Below are 26,848 nucleotides of genomic sequence, written 5' to 3'. Positions count from 1 at the left end.
AAGAATCAACAGTGTTGTTTAATGAAGATTGTGAAGCTGCACCATGTTTGCTCATGTAAGAAATTGCTTTTGCCCTCTGTTTATTCATATTCTGCTGGGAATTAAGTACAAGTGTCAGTATTCTGAGTCAGATGACTGATATTCCAGACACAGATACAGAAACGATCCCAGATAAGAGTGACGCCATGCTGTATAGATTAAATTGGAACTAAGAGTTTTTATTTAATTTCTCAAAAATGGAAAAAAAAGAAGAAAGAAATGGGATGGATTTTTATTGCTTTTTGTATTATAAAAAGCAGCAAAAGAAACTGGAAAGCGTTGTGAATGAGCTGAAGGCTACTCGTTTAAAAAAAAAAATTCTACTTTTGACTGACAGCAGAATAATCTAGAAAGCCCCAAGATGCGTTGTACAGAACTCTATCTTTACCCTAAGCCAGAAAAATAGCCCCACAGATAGTAGAGAGGCATGACAGAGGATAAGAATGAAGGGAGTAATGCTGCATTTCTGCCTGCGCAGTTTTAGACTTCACTGCCGGGTAAGACGGGATGCATAATTCACACTGATATGTCTTCCTTTCACAGAAAGCTTGTGATATTCACACAGCTTTGGCAGGGAGTGTGGATAGCGCCACACAGGCGTATGTAAAATGTGTAGACATCTCTAAATAGGTCTGAAAATGCAGCTTATTTGTCAAAGAGCATAAGCCATTAAATCTGTTATCTGTTGCAAATGAAGCTCAGCATCCTTAGCTGGTGGTTCAGACCCCTCTCACCAGCGTAGGCGAATTTAAAATGAGTTCACACTGAGAAATCTCACATCTCTCAGCATATGCCACATTGTTGCTAATTGGAAACCAAGCTTGTTGGAGGGAAATGGTTGTCACACACACACAACCCTAATAAATTCATTCTGTCTGCGTCGCTTAGAAAATTTCATTTTAGTGCAATAGCTTTTCTTTTATGCAGCGTTTTAGCCAATTTAGTTTGTTTTGTTGAAAACTGTGGCAATTTGGAAGAAGAAAAAAAGATTTAAGCATTTATGTGAACAATGAATATGAATTGAATGAGAATATAACTGTTTAGATATTTTGGAGCGTCCGGAAATTCCCAAACGTAGTGCCGTGATAGAATTCTGTTTGATGCCTGAGGCTTTGGAATCATCTTTCAGTTACTGAACCTTTAATGATATGATTTAGGATTTTAAATGAATGATTTATGAATGAATGATTTAGGATTTAAAAAAAAAAGATCTGAGCACGTTTGCAGAATGGCAGCCCCATAGCAATTATTTCAGGCCTCGTTAAAAGCCTCCCACCTTATACCATTCTCTCACAATCAATCGCCACTTTAGCTCCAATGAAGGAATGTGAATTTGTTGGTCTCCTCTCTAGGCTAATTAGCTTAATTGACCCAATGTGGTAAATGCAGGGAAAAGAGGCATGTGGTTCATCAGGGACGACTTCTGAGAGTTTCTGCTGCTGTTTGGATTGGTGCAATTGCTTGCAGTAATTGTAATTCTCAGTTTGGTTGCGCTAGGTGCAATGTGAGAAGCACTGTGAAGCCCCTATAGGTGTAGCTTCTTGGGTGTTTGATTTACCAGTAATTGGTACTTGTCAAACTCTCAAGTTAATTGTTGGGTATTGTCAAGTTGGCCTTTTAACTGGTGATTTGAGCGGCAAAAGCTACTTTAAGGTTCGTTATGGATGCCACATCTGTGCCTCTTTCCATATGTCAGTGTCTACAACTGTCGTTGGCAGTCATATGCTTAATAACACTCAATAATTTGATGTTGCTGTGAATTGTAAATCGCTATGGAAGAAGGTGCTGTTTTCTAATTATCTAGAATTACATTCATTTGAAAAATGGGTTGGGGAACAAGTGCAAATAACTAATTGAACTTTACGCTGTCTGAGAAACCACACTGAGGACATGGCAGTTCTTTTCCGTAGGCTACACATTAAGCTATTGAAGAGCTTGTGTTTAAAGCCCATTCTTTCTTGGAGACTGTATACTGCGCTCACCCCTCTCTCATTATATTGATCTCTGCATTGCTTACACAGGCATTACCACACTATCCAGATTGGAGGCATGTTTGCGCTTAAACAGACACTATCCAATTGGCTACTCTTTTCTTTATTCACTCTTCCAGCGGATGAGCTTGTGCCATATATGCCTATCAATGCCACCATGGAGATTTTCTCTAAACTGTTCAAATTCATAAGGCCCTTAGGGAACTGACAAAGGGGGTTATGCCTCACACATGAATAGAGAATAGATGGGTGCATTCGTTATTATTTTAAAGGACAGGGCAAACATTTTTTGCTTGGATAGATCATGTATTATGATAGATCATAGATCATTTATTTCTATTAACTACGTACACATCAACAAAGTGTTTCATCACAACTTTTAATGATACATATATAAATGAAAAAGATAACAAGCTTTATTAACTATTCATCATGATGGTATTCCATATCTATAACGAGAGAAAGAAGTGATTTACATGTACTACTTGTTTGAATAGTTCACATTTAAAATGCATCAGAAAAGGCTGGAAAATTGCAGATCCGGTACGGATATCCTTTTAGTGTTCCTACCTTTCTACTCTCCCGGCTAATGCAGCGTTTAAGTCACACAAAGTCAAACTGTGGAAAAAAAGTGGATTGTCTTTAATCAGTTAAAGACCTTTGTTCTCTCTCTTCCTTCTTAGCCCACACACGAGATGCAGAGGTTCACAGTGTTACATATTTTATTAATCCCTGATTTCTGTTTTTCCTGCATCTCAGCGTTACACACACAAAGATTGTAATGAGCTGACATGTGTAAATGTTGTCCGATCATTTGTCATCTACTTTAATAGATTTAGTCTCCACGATATTCTCTAGTATGTTCTGTATCAACAAGCCCTGGCCTTTAGTTTACTTTTTTTTTCATGCTAAATTGACTGTGTTATCTATGTCAGCCTGTCAGTTTGGGTTCATTCATCAATTAGGGTTGCCCCCTTTCATGATTGTCGTGCCTCTTTCTATTTAGATTAAATTACCTCAGATTTGAAAGTCATATCTTCCATCATAATTTAAACGTGGTTGTCTTTTGTTGAGCAGGTGAAACTACTGAGGTTTGTAAATTTGACTGTTCTTGAAACCTCCATGTGGTGAATAGAAAATGTTATTTTTCTCTTTCTCAGACATAAGATATCCACTTTTTCAGTGTCTTATTTTTTTTTTTGACTAATTTTCTTTTGTGAACATGAAACCTTTTTTCTGTGCCTTCCTCTCTTTCCTTCTCTTTCCTTTTTTCTCCTTCTACCCCACTTTTCTCACTCTCATTAAAAGAAAGGAAACCCAGAAGCAATTTGAGGTCTTTCATTGTCAAAACTATTATCACCACTGTCAGCTCCCTGGGTTGGGAACAAAGTCCTCGTGCTGCGTGCAAAAGAAATAGAGAGAATAAAGGAAAAGCCCATAAAAGGAGGGAGAGAGAACGGAGAATCAGAATTTGAATTACACCCCCCAAAAATGTTTTTTTTTGTTGTTTTTTTGTCATCAGTATCCCCAGAACGGAAAGGCATCAGTTTCCCCCAGTGCATATATACACAGTAAGTCCAGGTAGCAAAACTATATCTAAACGAACCTGTTCCCAGATCTCAACATCATCATTATTATCATCATCATGCTAACCCTTAAAATGAGCTAGTTTTAGGACACTGATAATCATTGGTACTAAGATGCAAAAACAGCTTCAATTATCATCTGAATATTGGATAACATCAACACCAAGAGTGGTATCCCTGGCACTTTCTGACTATTATAGGTATTTTAAGCATGTTTCAGAGGTCTTTTTGCCCATTAAGAACAATGTTTTGAAAACAGACTAAAGGAGGCACAAAGGGTACTTTGGAATAGGGGTGTGCCGAATGAAAACCTGCTTCATCCACACATCACGAGGTGTTCCACTCTGAACATTTTTATGTAACCATGTTAATGTTTCGCATTAGTGTCTGCAGGGACACTGTCCATATAGCTTTTTAAAGGGATAGTTCACCCAAAAATGTCATTAATTACTCACCCTCATGTCGTTCCAAACCCGTAAGACCTTCGTTCATCTTCAGAACACAAATTTTGATATTTTTGAGGAAATCTGATGGCTCAGGGGGGACTCCATTGACAGCTATTTAATTAACACTTTGAAGGCCCAGAAAGGTAGGAAAAAATTAGTTAAAATAGTTAATGTGACTATTGTTCAACCTTAATTTTATGAAGCGACGAGAATACTTTTTGTGCGCAAAAAAAACACGAAATAACGACTTTATTCAACAATCTCTTCTCTTCAGTAGACGCGCGTTCACAAGAGCACCACGACGCATGCGCGTGGACACCCGGGATCCTCTGTTATACAGCGAGATACATGTCGTCTCATCGTCTGAATTATCCAAACTTTCAAGATGTGGCATGACAATATCACAATCGATGCAGCACACACTCTCCTGTTCAGTAGGCATCGCTTGGCTCTGATGATCTGGGTGTGCGTCTTCCTCTGCTTGTAAACACAGCCCTGCGTTTCCGGGTCCAATGTCAGAACGCTAGCTCCTGCGTCATCTCCACACACGCATGCGTCAAGAGCACCACGGAGACTGATACGGAAGAGAAGAAATTGTTGAATAAAGTCGTTATTTAGTTTTTTTGGCACACACAAAATATTCTCGTCGCTTCATAAAATCAAGGTTGAACCACTGTAGTCACATGAACAATTTTAACGATGTCTTTCCTGCCTTTCTGGGCCTTCAAAGTGTTAATTAAATAGCAGTCAATGGAGCCCATCCTGAGCCATCGGATTTCATCAAAAATATCTTAATTTGTGTTTCGAAGATGAACAAAGGTCTTACGGGTTTGGAACGACATGGGGGTGAGTAATTAATGACAGAATTTTCATTTTTGGGTGAACTAACTCTTTAACTCCTTATTTTTTAACAGTGAATAATTTTCTATCTTTCTAGTAATGTCTTAAAAGATGTAATTCAATTAGCAGAATCCTGATTTTTGTTTTAAACGTCATGATGTTACACCAATTATCCAATGGTTTATGAAAACTGCCATTTTAAATATAAATATTTTGATTTCAAATCTATTTGAAGTAATAACATTTTATGTGTCATGAATGGGGGAAAAATGGTCCCCTTAGAATCGGCACACCCCTACTTTAGAACCTAGGGAAAAGAAACCCTCGCCCAACTGCTTTACCTAAAGAAGGGAACAGAATAGGCAGTGGGTTATAAAAAAGGCTATCACGTGTATGAATAATCTATGTCTGGTATTCCCCCTTCTCTGTATCCTCGATTTGTTCCATAGCCTGGATTTCCTGTGTGGTTCAGGGTGCTCCTATATAGAGTTGCATTATTAGAGGGAAAGATAGTATGGATGTATGTCATATCTTCAACTTTTGCCTTGGGCTGCAAAGGCTGTTGGGCAGACATTGGTGTCATTTGAAAGCCGTGAGCCCTAATTTCTAAGATTGACGTGTCTTTTATGGTTCCAGACTCAACATAGTCATCGTAATGTTTGCTGGCACTTCTTGATCCAACTACATCTCTACCGTATATAGAGTGATCACCTGGTGCAAGGTACCCTGCACGGTGTCCATACCAGCAGAAGATGCCAAAAATTAAGAACAAAGACACCAATGCTGTTGCACCTCCAATAATTCCAGCAAGTGGTAGTGCTGACAGTTGGTCAGTTCCCCGATCGCTGTCCTGGTCTGAAATAGGCTGCTCTAGGGGATCAGTCTCTGTTTTGGCACAAGCAGGAGGCTCATGCTCTGAGTTTGTGTTTATGTTTAACCCACCAGTTGCCGTGAAAGAGGTTCTTTTACCATCGTTTCCAGAGAGAGGCACCAAGCAGATAATATAACTTGACTGGGGTTGTAGTTGCGTAAGTAAATACTCACGGCGATCCCCTGGCACAAGTGTTTCTGTGATTGACCCCATTGCAGGACTGTTGCCTAGTCGCAACCAGGAAAGTCTGAAGGAGGGAACTGGCTGTGCAGCCTGCCAAGTAATGTGGACTGTCTCTGGTGTGAGAGGTTTTACACTGATTAGTAACGATTTACCAGTAACCCCATTTCCGCCTCCAAGACTGTCTTGGCCCATATCAGAATACTTGTGTCCTGGTCGTCTGGATCTTAAGGTAAAGAGGGAACCTTGTGGAAGTGGAGGGGTTGTTGTAACTGGGGGCTGTGTTGGAAAATAACCCTTCTCTTTTTTTGCTCCATCATTTCCAACCATTCCTCCTGCAGTATCTACATTGATCTCACAGTCTTCTAATTGACTGGTAAGGTCCCTTAGTACCATGCCTCTTAGTCTTTCTGGTCCATGGCAAGTTAAACCTCTCACAGTCACTGATGAACCTCGCTCATGCAACCAGTCATGAAGCCAGCGGAGGTTACAACCACAGTACCAGGGATTTCCTCGGACGAGTAATTGTGAAAGGCTGTCTACATCCTTGAATAAACCCCTCGGAAGAGTCGTTAAGTTGTTACCTGATAGGTCCAGTTTCTGTAGTCTTCGCATGCCGTCCAGGGAGCCCCGTGGCATGTGGGCTATTGCATTGTCCTGTAGATAGAGCCGAAGGAGATGCATACTTGGAAGGTTTAATGGTGGGGCCTGGAGCGAGTTACGAACCAGAGAAAGCTCTGTGAGATTAGACAGCCGTGAGAATGTGTCATCTGCGATTCGTTGATTTGCCAGCAGATTTCCATCGAGGAAGAGACGTCTTAGAGAGGAGAGACCTCGAAATGCATGCGTTGGAATAGTTGAAATCCGATTGTCGTCTAGTCTGAGTTCCTCAAGTGATGCAGGCAGTCCTGATGGTATACTTGAGAGGTGGTTGCGTGACAAAAAAAGAAGACGCAGCCTCGGATTGTTGGCGAATGCTTTGTCTTCTATACTTACGGTTGAAACTGAATTATCATCCATGTGAAGTTTCTCCAGCAAGGGGAGCCGTGCAAGAGCGGAACGGGGTAAAGTTCGGATATTATTGTCCTGTAGGTGAAGTTCCCGTAGTGACGGAGGCAGATGTGTTGGAAAATCATCAAGTTCATTATCATAAAGGTAAACTACTCTCACAGTCAGCCGTCGCTCTAAAGATGTTGGTAGCCCAGCATTGTCTATGCGGTTGTTTTGCAGATAGAGCACAGCTGCCGTTAATGGTAATGGAGGAATGATGCTCAAGCCACGGTCATTGCAGTAAATGAAGCCATCATCACACCTGCAAGCTGAGGGGCATGGCACGTCTCCCTGAAGCTCCGCCTCCCCGAGAGCTGCCTCTGCGGCGGCAGCAGTTGCTGCTGCAAACTCGAGAACTTCAACCAATAATGTCAGGCAAAGAAGAAGTAGGAACAACCAATCGCGGAGTTCAACAAGGCTCTCTGTGGCCATAATTCCAGGCAATGTAACCCACTCTCTCTGCAGACTTAGTTTAACCCAATGTCTCAAGTCAATATTCTTGGTCAGTCACTGTAGTTGGGTAAGCGCTGGTCTTTCTTGTCCTTCTTTGCTTCCAATCACAAGCCCTGTGGGAAATATTGAAAAGTTTTTTAAAAAAAAACAGTGGTTACATTTGGTTTAGAGTTCAATGCAATTATAAGTCCACTTTAAAAGTCTTGACTTTTACAGGACTTCTGCTTAAATGTGAAAAACATTGCAAGATGGTAAGAGGTTAGTAAGCAAGTGCAAAGAAAATCAGTCAAGCTGAAAGGCTTTCTAGATAACCTTAGCAGAGCGACTGACAGATAGGAAGCATTAGACAGAAACATTAGAATAAAAAAGGACTGCAAGAAAAAGGTAAATGGATTGAGGTTGAGCAAAATAAATGAGTAGTGTGGAAAGAGTTGAATGTAACTGTTATATTTCCACATTATACACTGAAAATTGTAGGTGCGAGGTGGTCGTTTTGAACTTGTATTAAAATGTGATTGACATTTGAATTCCTGGAAAAACAATTACAGGTTTATTCCTGGATTGACCTTAAGTCATATATTTCAATTCAAATGTTACAGGGAACAGTGTTTGAATAAATCACTAGTTTAATTTTAGCTCAATTTTTTGAAAGTTCACGGAGGGGTCAGATAGAGCTCTCATTTTCGGTCTGATTTGCAATTGAGATTTAGATGAAAACCACAGACGTTTACAACAAATTGAGATGCATAATGGATGCTGTTTCTTGGTTGTTATTGTTTTCAAAATAGCATGAATTATTCAGAGAGACTACATGGAATACCCAACAGAGATTTCACTCTGTTTAACCAGTCATTGACTAGATGGCCAGGGATTGTGAATTTCCTGTGTATGTATTCTCTGCAAGCCTCGTCTGTGACTCTTATCAATGTTAAATACAGGAAGGAAGGCAAAGAATATGTGCAATTTAGCTGGAAATTATTTTTTAATAATAATCCAACATATAGACTGTCCCCTTAGGTCTAAAATGTATAAAAGTTAAAAAGTTTACATTCAGCATTATTGTGACAAAAAAACAGCCAGATATATTTTTTAAATCACCAATACGTTTTTGCATCAGGGTTCATCAATAAGAATGGCCCCTGCGCAGTAAAAGCATGTTCATTTCGGGCCAGTGCTGCATTTACACTAAATATATTTACATTCATTGATCTTGTACATCCAATTTTTTGGCAATGTGTTCTACATTGTTGTGGTGAGTTTTGATTATGTCCCACCAAAATAATGTTATCTGTCTGGACAGCAAGGATGATGTTTTATCAAAATTGCAAGAGATGATTTGTGATTAGTCTTGAAAGCATTGAGAATTTCCAACTTGTTACACATTTTCTCTTTGTAAAGGAATTTAGGAAATATTCTTTGTTTACTAAAATGTGCATTTGTACACAATTTTGAGACATTAACATACTCGCATGTCATTAATCCAAAATGCACTTGTTGTTTTTTTAGTATTTGTGTGTGAAGGTTTGGTATGCATCACTCTCTGCTGGGGCCTCATTCTTTTTGCTGCCTACCATCCTATGGGATTGGACTCAAGGTTGTTTGTGTTGCAGGCCAGACCAGATGGGAAATGGTTGGCTGTCTCTTGGTTACAAACGTTGTTACCTTAGGCAGCAACTACATGCAAAACAAACCATTAAACTGTTCTAGTACCCATGCTAAACTGATCAATAGAGCTTAGCTAGTATTGGAAGCTTGTTTGTATTGGAAATTATTCAATTTTATTGGAAACACTTTCATCATGTTTGTTATGATTACAGACAACTTTCATAACATTCTAAGGAAACAATTAGCAAAAAAAATATGGTATTTTTTTAATAATCAGATATTGTTGGCGGGCTGCATGAAAATGGGAGCAATTTAAATGTCATATTTAATGGCTCTCCTAGTGTGTATAAATGTGGGAATTTTTAGAAATAAAAAAATCAGCTGTCTCTCAGCCCTGACAGTGTATTCTCACAAAGATGGGTGAAAGCTTGAGGACACAGAGAAAAAATATAGTTCTGAACAGAAACGCTTATTTGATATTGAGATTAAGCGGTTAATAGAATGGTGCAAGTATGATGTCAGAAACCGGAATTTGCAAATTTGCCGCTGGTTCACTATATTAACAAATAGTGTAGAACCTAGGGATGTTCATTTCAGGGTTTTTTTTTCCCCTGACCAATAATTGATGCCAGCTAACTGATCATTAACCATTAACCAACAAGATTATGTTAAGTTAGAATGGTCTGTGACCTGTTTTCCAGGGGTTTAGTTTTGCATGCGCAAATAGCAGCATAAACAATTGAATGTGGATTCAATATTTTCCAATATTTTAGTTTGTTTTCTTTATTTTACAAAAGCACAATGTTTGTTTTGTTTTTTATTGTGAGGGGCCATAAATAAATTAGATTCTTTAGTTTCAAATGATGTATGACCATAAATGGAGTATTTTAAGCTGTTAAAATGAAAAAATTCAAGTGATTGCACAGGCGCCTCACGCACATATTCTAGTATTGCTAACTTGAAATCACAGCCTGTTCACCTTCAAAATAAAACAGTCAACCAAACATATAAAAAGTTACGCTGCTTAATTTAAATAGTCCGTAGTACAATCTGTGCCGTTCAGCGTGAGCACCGCTCCACTGTGCTGTTGTTATGCCAAGCACATTTTTGCACATGCAGGATAATGTTTAACGTTGATATTGGAAAGTGAGTGAAGTACAAAGCTTATAGTTTACAGAATAAATTATAGTTTAGCATCCAAATACATTGCAAATATGGAAACTTTTGGATTTGTGCCGAATGAGAGAGGTAGGCATGACCCCAATTCGGGTTTCGTTCAGTTTTGTTTTAAATAAATTTGTTTTAGTTCATTCCTGTTCTGTTCTGAATACCGTTAAATTTAAAGGATTTGTGAGGGGAATAGCCTCAACATTTTGCTTTATTTGCCTGTATTTTACATTATTTCTGAATGTAATCAATAAAATACAACTTTTTTACTCTCAAAAACAAAATTTTGTATGTACGTGTTTTAACCATGCAGACTTTAATTGTACTTTACACCGTTTAACTGACAGTTTTTCATGTCGTTTACATTTGGCCAAAATGTATAAATGTTATAATGTAGGCTATAAATGATTAAGCTGTATTGGCTATGACTAGAGGGCAAATACCAGAGAGACTCGCTTTGTGTTTTTTGAGTAAAGAAAACGGTGTACTTATTATGATAAAAGTATAGGCTTTTTTGATTGTTCTAATCAAACTGTTTTTCGGAACATTGAAGGAACGCATGAACAAAAACGTTAAAATACTGATTAACCTATTTATTTATTTTTCTTTTAAATTTTAAGCCCTGAGAAGTTGATGTGTAAAACAACTTGTAAGTTTGCCTTTAGATGGCATAGTGACCGCGAGAAGCTGTCTCTAACCTGCTGCACAGTTTGAAACATTTGTATATTAGGCAGGTTAACTTTACCTTCCCTCTGTTCTGCATCTCTTGTCTGTTTATCTATCCTTCACTCAAACGTTTCTCTGCTCTGAAGAAGGTTTTCATGATCCCAGCCATCTCTGTAACCGCCCACTGTGCATCTCTAATCTCTTATAATCTCTTCTTATACACTTCTTTAATCGTACTGTTTTTTTTTTCTTTTCTGTATATCCTGCTGATCCTCCTGTGTCAATCCTGCATTTTCATTCTGCCTAAATCTGCTTTTTGATCCTTCTCTTGAGTCTTTATTTCCTTTTCTTTTTAGTTCTTCTTCAATTCTGTTGACAATATAGAAAGATATATTTCTGATGCACAATTTTTTTTTTATCCAGTTAAACAGCTCTTTACACATTTCATATTGTATTAGGACAGGATGTAGGCATTCAAGAATTCCTAAAATCCAATAATTTTTAAGTTGGCTAGTTTTTACAAAAACAACTGTTCTTACCATCTAGCGGGTATCCCACATTGTCCTTTGGCTGGTAGGTCTGAGCAATCAGTGTTTGAACGGTGTCACTCGTCCTCTTGATTCAAGATAGGAAATTAATCGTGCTTTCTTCTTGATCCTCTATGTCCTTTAACTTCAGTGACCAATGAAAATTGCAGCCCTTTATTTGTTGGATTCCTATAAATTGTAGGCACTGAAATAAGCATAACATCAACCAGAAAAACCCTGGGATTTTTTTCCAGTGTCAATCAATAGAAGCAGCCAAAATTTTCATCACTTCCGTACAGCGAGAGTATATCCGAGCCGATGATGTGTATTCAAGTTGCAGTGTGTCCATCAAAGTTGACATCATGTTGATATTGTTTTTTTGAATGAGAATAGATGGATGACTGGGATGTTGCAACCCCTCATTTTTGACACCGTGTTACCTGTGAAGAAAACATTTTCAGTGAATTAGAGTGCCAGGACAGGAAAGACTTTAATATTCACAGTGGGTCATTTTCTCTTTAAACTTGGCTTGACCTAAAAAGAACTATTTCAAAGAATATCAACTCTGAAAATGGTGAAGTCAAGTTCAGTGTGCAGAATTAAGTGGAAAATCTTTTTTACAGGCTGCTCTAAGCCATAGCCAGGACCAAAAATGCAAAAATCAAAGCACACACGTATTGTTGCAAACTGGGTCACACTGTTGACAAGACTGAGGAAGGGCAACAAATGATGGGTGTCTTTTTCGACGTAATATTCTGTATTAGGTTAAGGGATTTCTGAGACAAAAAATTTTTTGAGGTGAGTCTAAATTATGCATAATGTATTTTCATATGTTTGATTTCCGCTGTGAGAGTTTGTTGTTTATGTTTACTAGAACTGCTGCTTTGGGACTAAGTCTCTGAACCAGCGATGTTAACTCTCTTTGTATCGTGGTGTGCTGAATCTGTTTAAATTCCCAGGCCTGACGTGGTTGATTTGTGTTTGTGATGTTTAAAGTCTCCTTTGGGTCCCACTGACTCCCAGTCTAATTGCTTTTTCATGGTCCAGTCAAAGATTGGGTGTGATCAAAAACATTATTGCAGAAATATAATGCACCATGTGGACGCAGCAGCCTGAAGATGGATCAGCGGAGGCCCATAGTACCACGTGTGAGAGGAGATGGGGAGCATTTCCAAGGCACACAGCTAATGTAAAGGGAATTGAGCAGAGGAGGAGTAATAAGGACAAAGATGGCTAATTAAAATCAATAAACGTATTGGGGAATTTGCGCCAATCAATGCTCGTAGATGGTGAAAAAAACATAAGAGCTATTCAGGCTGATGCCTTAAAATGTCTAGCGGGTATAAAACCAGACAAATACACAGCCCGCTGCCCTTCTCTCTTCACCTTTCTCACTCTGCCACTCTGTCTCTCGTACGGTATAATGGGGCAGTCACATTAGGGAAGAGATTATGATGGGAGATGATAAGAGGTTATATCAGTGCTGCTGTCATGCTCGCACTGACCTCCATCCCCAGACGTACTTGAGTAAATGCTGAAAATGGACAGTAATAATGTTCACCTGGAGTAGGGTGGTGCAGTTCCAATGCTCCGGGGCTGTTAATATCGCTGATGGTACAGATGTCCTCCATTCTTAAAGTTATTAGAATGGTGATACATCTGTGCTTTGATTTGTATGCCCTTGCATGTTTGAGGGTGAGTGTGTCTGTGTATATGTGTTTGTGTGCATGCATATGTGTATGAGCCCATGTCAAACATTTTTGCCATCCTGTGCACGTAACCTACCCATCTCTGCCTTTCAATTTCTCATTTGCTGAGCGAGGGAGAGAGAATGGAAAAGAGAGACAGGGGCAGATGGAGGAGTAAAGGAAAGAAGGAAGATTGATGAACCTATTGGAATCAAATTTGGTGGCAGAAATGACTGTCAGGCCTAGTATCCACAACAACACATATTCACAGCACTGACACAAAGACAGACACTGAGACTCACTGGGCTTTGTCTTAGGATCATGAAGGAGCATGAAATCTTAATGGTCTATCTCGTTCCTCACACAGCTTTGTCATAAAATATTACTCAAGTACATCATGAAATAATTACTCCCCAGCAAATCCAGTTCATTATTAATTCACAACAAGCACTGATGAACAACGTTCTTGTATTGGCTGGATAACAATGTAAACAACTGGAGAGCTTTGTGTTACTGTCTGGTCCCTTGCACATAAGAGCAGTAAACTCAGTTAATATGACATGATTGGTACACAGTAGGGCCCTCAGGAATTGTGGTATTGTACTGAACAGTGAGTGTCTGTATGTCTGTATGTGTGTATGTGGCTTACATTGGGGATACGAAGATAGACACCATAATAGCAGAGCATTGGCCGGAGGGCATACTTGTGTGTCAGGATATTTTTCAGTTCCCATATCAGCACATGCCTCTGAAACTAGTTCTCTAGGCCTCCAGGCTACAGTGTTGTAGTGATCGTCCACAGCGCAGTTTTGTTTTAAAATGGTTTCGTCAATGCTACTCGGCGTTCTTGAATTGAAAGTGCTCTCTAGAATATTCTACAATTGTCACATTCATGAAACGACAGATCTGTCTTCGGCTAATGACGCTTTAAAAGTTCTTTTCAGAAAGCGGACTAATTCATTGCTCAGTCTACTCGTTGTAATTACCTACTATTCAGTGAAGAAAGGAAAAAAATATATAATTGCTACACAGAGATGTTTTGACAGTGGAGTACAAACACCTTGATGAGATGTGCCTAGGTACCGTTCTCTTTCTTTTTTTCTTTTTTTTGCAGTCCAGTGATGTCTCAGATCTTTAACTGCCAGTGGCTCTGCAGAGCTGAATAGTAATATGTGTGTGCGTGTGTATTTCACTCTCTAAGATCTAATGATAATTAGCTAAAGGTAATCAGGGGTAATTCAGCAACGGGAGTGAAAATGGCAGGAGACGCAGGGATGTGACCAGCCTCTCAACACACACCCACACACTGCAGCCTTTTAGCATGAACAACCAGGAGCAAAGAGAGGGAGAAGCAGAGATGAGGGGTAAGTGTGACAGGGATGCGTGGATGAGCAGAGAGGGGAACGCACCTTGTTTTTCCCTTATCCCCATTTTCCTGTATTATTCCTGTGCGCTTCCTCTCTTCTCTCTTTTGGCTCCCATCCTCTTGGATGTTCACCAGTGCATTTACTGTAATCTGTGAACCATTAATGCATAAATGCCTATACTGATTTATGTCCTTATTATATTCAGTGTTTGTGCACTGAACAGAGCCAGTGGCTTGTGAATGTGATAAAGATGCACTAAAGTGGCACAGGGTGAGAGAGAGAGAGAGAGAGAGAGAGAGAGAGAGAGAGAGAGAGAGAGAGAGGCCTAATGCATTGAAGTAACAGAACTCTTGAATGTATATGCAATACAAAAAACAAAAAAAACATCAAAGCTTACTGGTATTTATAAACGCAAACAAGCATAGTTTATTCTTAAGGCTGATTGCATTATAGGACAAGGACAAATAGTGGAAATTTGACTAGGGCATTCATCCTTATAATTATGTTATGGGATTTTCTATGTGACAAAAAAATCTCTGATCATCTTATTTTGGTGTATATTGAGTGACATGCCACAATATTCAATATTCTTTGCCTTTCTTTGTGTCTGATGTCATGAATGACGATACTGTAATTCATAAGTTGCAAAGAAGATAGATGAATTGACTTGAATGCCTACAGAACGTGGAGAATGAATTAGCTTTATTTACCTTTTGTTAATCATGAAAGATGGAGTCAAATGCAGCAGCAGGATGGTGGTGCGTTTGGAGTTGTACATCTGCACCTGCAACATGCGAATGAAACCCTACCCCTCATAACTCTGACAGTGCTAGCTGCACATCTCATCCGTCTATAAAATTGTGTACTAAGCAGTCATCTCCTATAAAATCATTTTAATGGACAAGAATTAATGTTCTTGACACTGAGGTTTAACAGAGCGTTGGTGTTTGGTTTGATGAGAAATATACTCTTGTATTGAGTGTGTTTTTCATTGTTGCCTGAATAAAGAAAATTAAATGTTATGCGTAACCTCGTTGATTAAATGCATTTAGACATTTCCATGGATAACATGACTGTCTGTGGCTCAAATTCTCTCTTTTATTTGAGAAATACCTGACTACTATAAATACAGACCATTACATTTTGTGCAGCATTTTGCTACTGAAATAAATTATGCTTCTTCGTCCTCTCTCTAAATTCCACATCTCATATTTTTCCTCTCTCTCATGGTCCCTAATGAACAGGTAAATGCTAAACCACATTTTTACTTCACCAATCTTTTAGTGTATTTTTCCTCTTTCAAATTCATCCTCCTATTATTCTTTGAAGGCAAAATGTTGTTATTGCAATCACATTTCTAATATTGTCTTATATTATGTTTACTTTTCTTGAGGTGTGCATCTCATCAATGTTGTAAATATATGACAGACATTTATCACTGTCACCACTTCCAGTCATTTTCCTTTCTTCACTTGTCTTCTAATTTGTTTACATTTATTCATTTATTTTGTTTTCCCATTTCCCTTTCCATTTGTGATCCCAATATTTGTGTGCCAATATACCATCTACCCTTCCAGCTGGATAAGATGGGCTTTTATTAGAATTATACATGAACACTGACATATACGTAAATCACTTTCTGGTGATGCATTTCTACTAGCTCCTTGTCTCTTTCAAATAATATTCCTCCCTTGGATTACCATTTCAGCCACATTTCTCTTTTGCCCTTTTCTTCTCTTTCTTATGCTCCCAGTTACTTTGTAAATGATGCAGTCACTGGAAATAAGCAGACAATTTAAGTGCTGAATACTTCAGTGCTCACTTTCTCTCTGTTTTCAAGCACACACACACACACACACACACAATTACATATAAACAACCAATCATACCTCTTGCTGTCCCTCAGCCAGTGCTTATGAACATCAAACACAAACACTCAAAATCAGAGCGTGCACACAGGAATAAAAATAATTAGGTTTGTCTGAATTTGACTTAATGTGGGTAAATTTCTCTTATCAGCATTTCACATAACAAGAAAGAGCAAAATGTCATAATAAACAGCCCCCACTGTTAAAAAGTGGCACTTTTTTATATAAAGAGAATTCATGCATTTAGGTCAGTGAACAAAGTTGCCCACATGTTCGACAAACCCGAGTCACAGAGCAGAGAGTGAAACGAACCATGTTCAGAAGCAATCTCTACTAAGCTGAGTGGTGTTTGGCTTCCTATGGGAGGCCTGTGCATTTGTTTGTTTTTTTATAGCTCATTTAGAGCCGAACTGCAAGGCGCCATGCTGTGCACGAACACGTACATGCATTTTGCGTTCTTCCCACACTTTAAGTAACCGAGCACAAATATAAAAAGTTGTAGCTCTGCTTGAATGGGTCTCTCTGCATGTAAATTATAAATGAGCTGTAATGATTTAACAAGCATGTGTTTGATAAGCTATGTAATTTCAATGAAGGCTGCAGGGTTTAAAAGGATGTGCTTTCCGCCTATATGCATGCTTTATGTCAGTTTTGACATAAAATGCAAGTTATTTTGTGTGTCCGTACTCACTCTATTAACCTGCCACATGTTAAAAAAAATTAGCAGCATTTCAAAACTAGTTGCATTATCAAAGCCTAGTTCAGAGCTTGCAGCTGGTTTTTGCATGGAATAATAAAATCCATCTATTCAGACTGTTCCGGGCCCCTTTCAGACCTTGTCCAATTATCTAGAGCCACATTCACTTTATTCATATCGCCTCCATTTCATCGATTCTAGAGCTATACAGGCAACTCTTTGAGACGCATTTTACCTATAAACTCTGCCTGCCCCAGACACAATCTCCTCTATCATACTTTCTTTCAGACAACGCTGTCTTTTCTTGACTGGTTCACGGCAGGCGAGGCACATCTAGAGATCTATGTCTAACAGAAGAGCGTTTGATTCAGGCGAAATAAAAAATTACTTTGTGTCAATGACCAAAACGGCCACATTGATTAATAAATGACTCTGACGTAGGTCCTGTGTCTATGACAACCCTGGCCTGGCAGAGGATAAGACAAAACACTCATTGTTGTGTGGGTGCTGTTCCCCCTCCAAGAGAGCAAGACAAGTCTGTCTGCATTTCCGCCCTTAAAAAGGACATTACTAAGAGCTCAGAGCTGTCTGAAGCTGTGCATCAATCTCCTTACTGTAATATACAATGAATCAATAACTTACAAATTATGATTCGGTTGGAGTATTTTATAAGATTAGAGTAAGTGGTTTTAAAGAAGAGTATTGGTGTCATAACCTTGTTCAGCTTTCTCAGATTTTCCAGAAGTGGTTTGATTGTGGTCATTAATGTTGTGTAAACACTCACTTTCTAGGACTATAGGAAATAAAAGTGCTTAATGAATGAAAAAACAATGAATTGATGTAGTGCTATGTGTTTGCCATGTTTTGTTCATGTTGCCCTCAATTAAAAGGGATTGATGTGGAAGATTTGCTAGTGTCTAAATTGGTATAGGCTAATTGTGGAATTTCACTGGTATGTGATATTTTGGTATTATGACAACTTTTATTTCCAGCAGTGTGTATATATATATATATATTAGGGGTGGAACGGATTGCAGTTGACCCGTGATCCGTACGGATCAGGGGTCTCTTTTATAAAACTGCGTAGGATCCTTACTAGAAGTGTGCATGCGCCCGAAACCCAAAAATGGCGTACGCAAAAAAAATATTTAGACTTATATTCAGGCCGCGCATACGCCAGAACCTGCGCAGAATTCGCTTTATAAATCCCAGTCAGTGGAAGATTGTGCGCACATGCGTCTTCTCCCACGAAATAACCATATGTGGAGCTTACAACGCCTAGTTATACTATGCATGTCCTCATATGCATATAATTTGCATATGCATATTCATTCACGTGATAACATGTTTAACGGTACAAGACATTTGGAAAATATGAGATACAGATGTCCCGTCACAGTACATTGCTAAAAATAATTTAGTAGCCTATCCTTGCCTTGTTTTTTTAATAATAAATCAGAATAGTTTTCATTTTAGAGAAAGTTTTTCTCAATCTTTTCCACTGGCCAAATAGTTTAATTTCTTTATATTTTTAATGGAAACAGATAGCCCTTATTGTGCATTATTGATCATTATTTGCACAAAAATATTTCCTCAGACATCATGCGCAAAGCAATCCTCGCTGTAGTTAAAACATTAAAACACAGCATGCCACAGGAAAAGTGTTCAAAAGCAAATTTATAAATCACAACTTATGCGTCGTACACCTCTTTCAGGGCATGTTTGTGCGTATGCAACGGTCATAAATGAGGCCCCGGGCCCCACGGTTCGGCATGCGTGATTCGCGGATTAACTGCTAAATTTAACCATCATAGAGTGAAAGTTTATAATTTGGATGTGTTTCATCTAACTAATTTTCACATTCAAACAATTTTAAATGCAGAAGAGGGGGCGAAAATCGGGACTGCAATTCAGACAGCGCTCGAACACTAAATTGATTCCTCTTTTGCGTTTCCTTGCACTTGAACGGACACAAAAACACAAAATTATGTCTAAATGCCCTAAAAGTATTCTCTCGTTTTTAACAATTAGAAAAATACTAGATGGTTTTCCGTTCCGTGCAGTCGGTCTTAAAGTGACAGGACACACCTAATATTCCTACCGTTGTCCGTGTCATTAATATTAATAAAACAACAAAATGCAGCTTTAAAAAAGATGAAAATATATTTAATTTCTACAGTAAACAGTGTTATTTTAAATTTAGGCTTAATTATTCAGTTGTTAGACTTTGTAACTTTGTTATTTAGTATTCATCTCTGCTTGTAATTTGTGCATTTGTTCTTATTTTATTACTGACTGTTCACTTATTTTAATGTGTGAACTTTATCAGTTAGGCTAGTAGTTTTTGATGTAGTTGCTATCGAAGAACTTCAAGTGAGCTTTAAGTAATAAATATATTTAAGTAAATATATAAATTATTTATTTTTTAGCTGATCCAAAAAACTATCCGATCCGGCTCAAAAACCGTAAATGATATGAACCGTGAATTTTGTGATCCGTTCCACCACTAATATATATATTTGGATACGCATACATAAATATCTGCTCAGGGGTAATTAAGTGTAAAAGATAATGTAGAACTGTATCATCTTTTATTGGAAAAACAATATTTTATCAAACTTTGATCATTGCCTTAATGATTCAAACAACTGAGAAGATAGTGATCAAACTACATTTTATAAAAATCACCTGTCAAATTTATAATATATATTGCATCATATAGCTGTGTGGCAAATTTGGTGTTATTACCAGGGATTTTAAGGTATGCTTGCTAGGTGATTTTGTTTTGGAACCTTCAGAAAACTTCATCTCGATTTTTCTCAAAACTGACTTTGCTGACTTTAAACCGGTGCAGCTCATTCTTTTTTTTTTTTTGTCAGATTCAAGCAAATCATACAGCATTTTTGAACAGCATTGAGCATTTTTCCATATATATAACATGAACTAAAATGACTCATCATTAATTTATCATAATGATGGACCTATTACCCACCATTGAATGCAATTAAGATTAAGTTACAGGGCTATTGAACAGAACCATTCTTACCAGAAAATGAATGATCCTATTCAACTGAGTCCGATCACCACCATGTATGTATTTACGCAAGCAGCAATAATTTTCAAAAACGTCAATGTACATTTTGTAACCGCGTTGTTAAGAGCACTAAGGTAAAAGCTCCAGATTACTGTGTTTGGTAATGCTAGGGAGTCTGGGAAATCAAGTGTGAGTTTATTACAGCTGCCAGCCTAGAAAACATGAGATAAAACTGTATTATTGTAGTTTTAGAAGTACTTTCATATTGATTGGACAGTGGACACTTGAACGCCATACCAAAAAGCTGAGTGAATGTTCCATTTTTGAATGCAGTGCCAGAGTAAGAAGAATATGGCAAGGTGTTATTTGTTTGCCATTTTGTACTACAAACAACAACAAAAACCTTTCTGTTACCCGATATCGAATAAAATATGAGTTGCTCTGGCAACAGTGGTGATAGTTAGATCATGAAATGCTCAGTCTGTCTGACAGCCTCAAACCACTCAACTATCTCACTGCCTCGAATTCCTCTATTCTAATTTGTGTGCAAAGTACATTAGATGCTTTGATAGAAACCAGTGGCTTTGACAAAACAATTAATTAGAAACAAAGGCATTGGTCAATAATTTTTAGTGAACTAGCTTTTATAATAGTGAGTGTGTAGAAGGCTCATTGTGTGTGTATGTTTATTTGTCTGTTTGTGCACTAGGTTTCTGCTACTGCTAACAGTCTTTTTACTGTAGGTGCTGACAGTGATGACTTACACATATTAGCCATCTGTTAGCATTTGTTTTCTGATATATGTAAAGATGTATAGAAAAGTAGTCATGTGTGAAGCAGCTTTATCCTCTATTGTAATCGGTAGAGCTGTGTTTTTATAATGCAACCCACTGCAGAGTGACCCCACTGACACACACGCCACTCTCACAGGCCCAACTGTGAATTATAAAACTAAAGCTGCTGTCTAGAGATTTGCCAATGCAGATACAGCTCGAAATAAAATCAGTGAAAACAAATCACTATATAAAATATATAGATTTTTTATATTGTAAACTTACGTTTGGTTTCTTAAAGAGTTGGTTCAGCCAAAAATAAAAATGATGTCATCAATTAATCACCCTCATGTCGTTCCAAACCCGCAAGACTTTTGTTCATCTTCGTGACACAAATTAAGATATTTTGAGTGAAATCTGAGAGATTTCTGTTGCTCCATTGACAGCCTACGCAACTACCACTTTCAAGCCCCAGAAAGGTAGTAAACACATCATTAAACTAATCCATGATGTGTGTGGACTTGTTAAACCACTCCAGTGGTTTAACCTCAATTTTTATGAAGTGACGCGAGTGCTTAGTTTGCACAAAAAAAAACATAATTTACCACTTTATTTACAAAATACTAATCACCAACACGCGTTCACGATAGCACCACGACGCATGCGTGTTGTTTTGACGCGAGAGCAGTGTTGGTTAGGGTCAAAATTTGGAGCAGTCATGACCTAATGGTTAGAGAGTCAGACTTGTAACCCGAAGGTTGTGGTTTGATTCTTAACACCACCAGGAAAATGTAGGTGGGGGAGTGAATGAACAGCGACCTCTTACTCTCTCAATACCAACTACCCTGAGCAAGGCACCTAACCCCAATCACTCCCTGGGCGTTTGCAGCAAATGTCTGTCCGCTGCTCCGGGGGTGTGTGTCCAGTTTGCAGTGCGTGTGTGTGTGTGTTCACTACTGACTGCTTCTAATGTGTGTGCACTAACTTGGATGGGTTAAAAGCAGAGGACAAATTCATTTTCAAACCATTTGGACTTTGTTTTTCAGTTTGCACAATTTTCCTGAGTTGAATTGGTTGTCATGGTTATTGATTTGATTTCATCATTTAGTTTAGGTGTGTGTCGTTATTATCCCTGTTTGCATGTATACTTAAAGGGGGGGTACAATGGTGTTTCATGTATTCAGAGTTGTTTACAGTGTTAAAGAGATGGATTCTCATGCTAATAATGGCCAAAGTTTGAAAAGTTATTTTGAACGAATAACAGAGAATTTCTGTGCTGAAAATCTTGCAACACGTTTCGGCTGGTTTTTTTCTATCGTAGATCTAATGACGTAGACCAGAGTGGAACTCCTTATATGAGCATTAATCTCGGAAAAGCGCGTTCACGCACACGTCGACCAGAGGAGAGAAAGACCGCGCTCATTGACGCGCTACTACCGGAAATCATCATCAGCAGCGCTAAATAGGAATGGTTGATGTCAAGAATGTCTCCAAAAAAGTGTGTTTTGGGATGTGAGGGAGGGAAGTTTACCTTGTTCAGCTTCCCAAAGAACCCAGTGTTACTGGAACAGTGGATGCAGTTTGTATTTCCGGGACAGCAAAGGAGTTCGGCAAGTGCGGTTTTGTGTTCTGGTCATTTCAGTGACGAATGTTTTATTAACAAGGCCCAGGCCGTCGCTGGATTTGCAAACCGGTTGCAATTAAAACCTGGCGCGGTCCCAGTGATAAAACACCCCATTCATGTTGGGGTATCACGCGCTCCCGCTTGACTCTATAGCTCCGCCCACGCCCAGAATCAAGGACCTCGGCATTTTCCGGAAAGCTGTATTTTTATTTTATAAATATGATGAAACTAAAGACTTTTTGGAGATATGAAGGACACACTATTACTCTATAGGTACTCAAGATTAACATGAGATTGACTGAAACTAAGTATTTTACCCCCCCCTTTAAGTTCCTCTGTTTCTGTTCATTGTTGTCGAGTCTCGGTCATGTACCTGTGTTGAAAGCTGTTCTCTCTGTTTGGATTTACCTGCCTTGTGGATTTATTAAAGATTACCTTTGCCCTCATCATCGTGTTCGTATGCTCTCACAACACAGTCCTTATGACAATGTCTCTCACCATTTTTTTTTTTTGTGTGCAAACAAAGCACTCGTGTCACTTCAAAAATTTAGATTAAAGCACTGGAGTCACATGGCTTATTTTAATGATGTTGTAGCAACTCATAATGTGAAAACTGCACATAATGTAATGTTACATTGTTATTGTAGTAAAATTTTCATAATGTAATAATTTTCTCAAAACCTAATAAAATCTTGAGCTCATAATGTAATATTTTTTACATGATAAGAAATGTATTGCATTGTCATATTGTTAGAATTGTAATAGCTTTTAAAACATTAAGGTTTTAAACCCTTAAGGTACATTTTTAAAAATCTAAATCCAGCCTACAGATTTAAATATTCATGCAATTATAATTATCATTATATTCTTATTACATTCAGGTTCAGTTTACAAGATTCTCAATACCAGCAGGAAATGATTTGGCTGCCCTTGTGCAAGGCACCTAACCCCCAATCGCTCCCCGGACGCCACAGCAAAAATGGCTGCCCACTTGTGTGTGTGTGTGCGTGTGCGTGTGCGTGTGTGTTCAAGACTCCCTACTTGGCCTTCACATGTCACTTCACGTCACTTAAATACCGCTGATAAAAATAAGGACTGAAATGAACGATTACATTATAAGTTGTATTATAAGTAATGTAATGCATTTCTCATACAATAACCTATTACATTATGTGAAATATCGTTATTACATTGGAAAATCATTATTACATTATGAGCATTAAAATTGTATTACATTTTAACAAAATTCTTACATTTATAAACATTTTTATTACATTAATAATGTAATACCTATTACATTATGTGCAGTTATTATGTTATTACATTATGAGTTGCTGTCTTTAGTACCTTTCTGGGGCTTGACAGTGGTAGTTGCGTAGGCGGTCAATGGAGGGACAGAAAGCAGATTTCATTAAAAAGATCTACATTTGTGTTATGAAGATGAACGAATGTCTTGCGGGCTTGTCTTTGGTTTTAGATACACCGTCTGGTGCACCTGGACATATCATCAGTAATAATTATTATCACATTTTTGTTTGTTTTGTTTATTTTAAGATTTAATTTTCTCTTTCTGAGCTGTGTTGCTCTCAGCCCTTTGCTCTCTTTCTCATTGCTTATCTGCATTTGACCACCATCTTAATCTGTGTTAGAGTTGATGTTCTCTAAATCTGTGTAATCTGTTGTGTGCGAGTTGAGTTGGGTCTGAAGTACTGTGCTAATCCCAAATACCTCACTCTTGATGTAGTTCATATAGAGTTTTTGTGACCACAAGATGGGCACAAATCTCTCTCTTTTTTTTTTTTGTATAGATTTTTTTTTTTAAGCAATACAAATAATAATAATGTATAGCTTAAAGCTGCTTATGTAAAACATGTAAGAGTAGTTGGTGGTAATCTAAAATGAGTTTGGGGTAGCTGGGCCTGTGTCTGAAGGGGTATGTGCATGAAGTGGCCTGTACAGCAAGGCCTGTACTTTCATGCAGTGTAAAGTGTGTTTGTTACATACTGGCCCCACTGTTTTGGCATGGATATGAACACAGGCTGGTGTCTCTACAAAACCCCCACTCTTTCCTGGCTGTTACCAACAGGGCAAGAAAAAAAGATGAGAAATAAGGAAATATGATCAAATATAGAAGGGTCGCCACCATGTTAACACACACACACACACACACACACACACTCTCTCTCTCACACACACACACACACACACACACACACATGCGCTCCCTCTCGCTCTTCACTTACTGCACCTTCAGAAAGCAAGATGATTTCCCTGAAGATTTATAGAGGAGTGCCTTTGGCTTTCATAAATAAGATGCAACCCAAAACTGCAATTCTTTCTTTCTTTCTTTCTTTCTTTCTTTCTTTCCTTACAAATATGTATCTTATTGAAAAACTAAATAAAGGTAATAATTATAACTTAACAGTGAACATTAATTTAAACAACAGGATATATCCATAGAAAAAAATATTGTTAAATATAAAAGTAAGTCATAACTCAAGCATCATGTTCTCATTTACAACCACTATAAAAATACGAATTGTGTGCTTCAGTTTAACGTTACGTTAAATCACATTACAGTGTAGGACATGTCTGTAACCTGTGCCATGATAAGTGTCATTTAATATCAAATGAAGGCTATTATTAGATGTTTACTGTATATCGTCTGTTTGCATTGTACACTCTCTCATGATCGTTATTATGATACGGAGTAACGTTAGGCTATATTGCAAAAACACATGCGCTCCTGTCTGCACCAGGTTTGAAAGTACAAAAACAAATGCAAATTTTCGCCAAATATCTGAGCTACCAGTATTTAAATAGCCATCATGAGCAAACACGCGCATTTAGGCACTATTACACAGTCACACGCCTTTAATAACAGGTCATTAAAATAAATGAGTTAGAGTCGCAATCCTGGATCTTAATTCTAAGCGCCTGCATTTAAATCTTATGTGACTGCCGCCTCAGACTGATTAAACAGGCGCTTAAGAGCAAACAAATGAAAGAGCTACGCATTCAGCCAGAATATATCAGTTTTTTCAAAACAGCGCTTAAAAAAAAACATTTAAACCTCCTTTCAGTTGAAGGGAGAGTTTAGCAGACCAGAGAATAAATACCAGACTGACCGTTGGTAACAAGTAGCTAATATGAAGAAGTGTTTAGAGCAACATACCTCAGTCTGGGTAAACGGCATCTTTCCATCGATTTAATTCAGAGAAATGTTTACTTTCTTCTTTTCTATATCGTGTGTGTTTTTTTAGTGGGTTTGGATTTCCCCGTTCTCTATGTTTTAGCCGACTCAATCTTCAGTCAGTGAGACTCGCTGTGACCGTGGCGCGCGCTCAGAATCTCTCTCTCTCTCTCTCTCTCTCTCTCTCTCTCTCTCTCTCCCTCTCTCTCCTGTCACTCAGAGCGATGCGCCTCGCGCTTTCTCTCTTTCGCGCCCGCCACTCCACCCCTTCATCTCTTTAGGAGTAACGGATTTTAACATGGATCACTTTACGAACAAAAACATCTATCTTTGAAGTGTACATAATGTGTGTGTGTGTGTGTGTGTGTGTGTGTGTGTGTGTGTGTGTGTGTATTAAATTAGCTACCCTAAAATGTCAATATATCATGCGTAAAAGTTATTTTTTTATGTTTTTTATTATATAATTTAGACAACAGTATATAGCTATAGGCTACTTTACTTGTGTGTAAAAATATATAATTATATATATGAACATTCATATTCATAAAATATCAGCCAGGTTCACACTTAAATTTTTACCACATCTGCCACATGATACATTTTCCAGGTTAAACATTAGCCTTTTCCACTCCCAGCATGTACCAAGCAGGCTTCCATACTGTTTTCTCAAAGGATTTTATTTACACAATGAAGAATATATGGAATGTTTACCTTTTCATTGATAATTGTTTCGCCTTTTGGATAATGTGATTGTGTACAGCATTATCAGCCTTGTTTTTTTGTGCTTATGTCATATTAAATTTTAATGCATGGCATGCAGTTTGCTGTTAGGGCCTCCCTCTCGGACTGCATGTGACTGTGAGGCAGTGTGCATGTCCTGAGCTATCAGCGCACTGACCTGGGATTGACTTTGACTTGCATTTTATTGTAGACCTGCACATATATTAGTGAAGTAAATGTTTATGAAGCTGTCTTTAGAGGAGGTGTGTATAATGTACAGTGCATGTGTGTTTGCGTGTTTACGAATGTGATTGAGGACACAAGCCAAGGTGTCTGCAGGGTTCTGGAGTGTCAGACATTAAGGACATCTGTTCAGACATACACACAACGTCTCTCTCTCTCTCTTTCTCTCTCACTGGTTTCACCCTCTCTCCCTGGTGGTAGGCTATTTCAGAAACACAAA

General features: G+C 38.2%; 2 protein-coding genes across 3 annotated transcripts in view; one reads left to right on the top strand and one right to left on the bottom strand.

The window, feature by feature from the left end:
• Positions 1-26,848, top strand: part of macrod1 (mono-ADP ribosylhydrolase 1) — a 61,063-nt gene that overhangs the window by 10,343 nt on the left and 23,872 nt on the right. The window lies entirely within an intron of this gene.
• flrt1b (fibronectin leucine rich transmembrane protein 1b) lies at positions 1,788-25,852 on the bottom strand. 2 transcript variants are annotated; one of them, XM_079630793.1, is made up of 4 exons: positions 25,648-25,806; positions 11,719-11,861; positions 11,434-11,566; positions 1,788-7,569 (listed from the first exon to the last, which is right to left on the bottom strand). In XM_079630793.1, exon 4 carries the CDS (start codon positions 7,433-7,435, stop codon positions 5,288-5,290), a length of 2,148 nt encoding a protein of 715 aa, XP_079486919.1. In that variant the 5' UTR covers positions 7,436-7,569; positions 11,434-11,566; positions 11,719-11,861; positions 25,648-25,806; the 3' UTR covers positions 1,788-5,287. The 2 variants fall into 2 exon arrangements, with proteins under 2 accessions (XP_079486919.1, XP_079486918.1); XM_079630792.1 differs by having other exon boundaries at positions 11,434-11,861; positions 25,648-25,852.

The sequence above is a fragment of the Phoxinus phoxinus genome (assembly GCF_949152265.1).
Source record: "Phoxinus phoxinus genome assembly, chromosome: 12".
Taxonomy (NCBI): Eukaryota; Metazoa; Chordata; class Actinopteri; order Cypriniformes; family Leuciscidae; genus Phoxinus; species Phoxinus phoxinus.
Note: the sequence above shows the minus strand (reverse complement) of the source record. Positions and strands in the feature narration are given on the sequence as shown.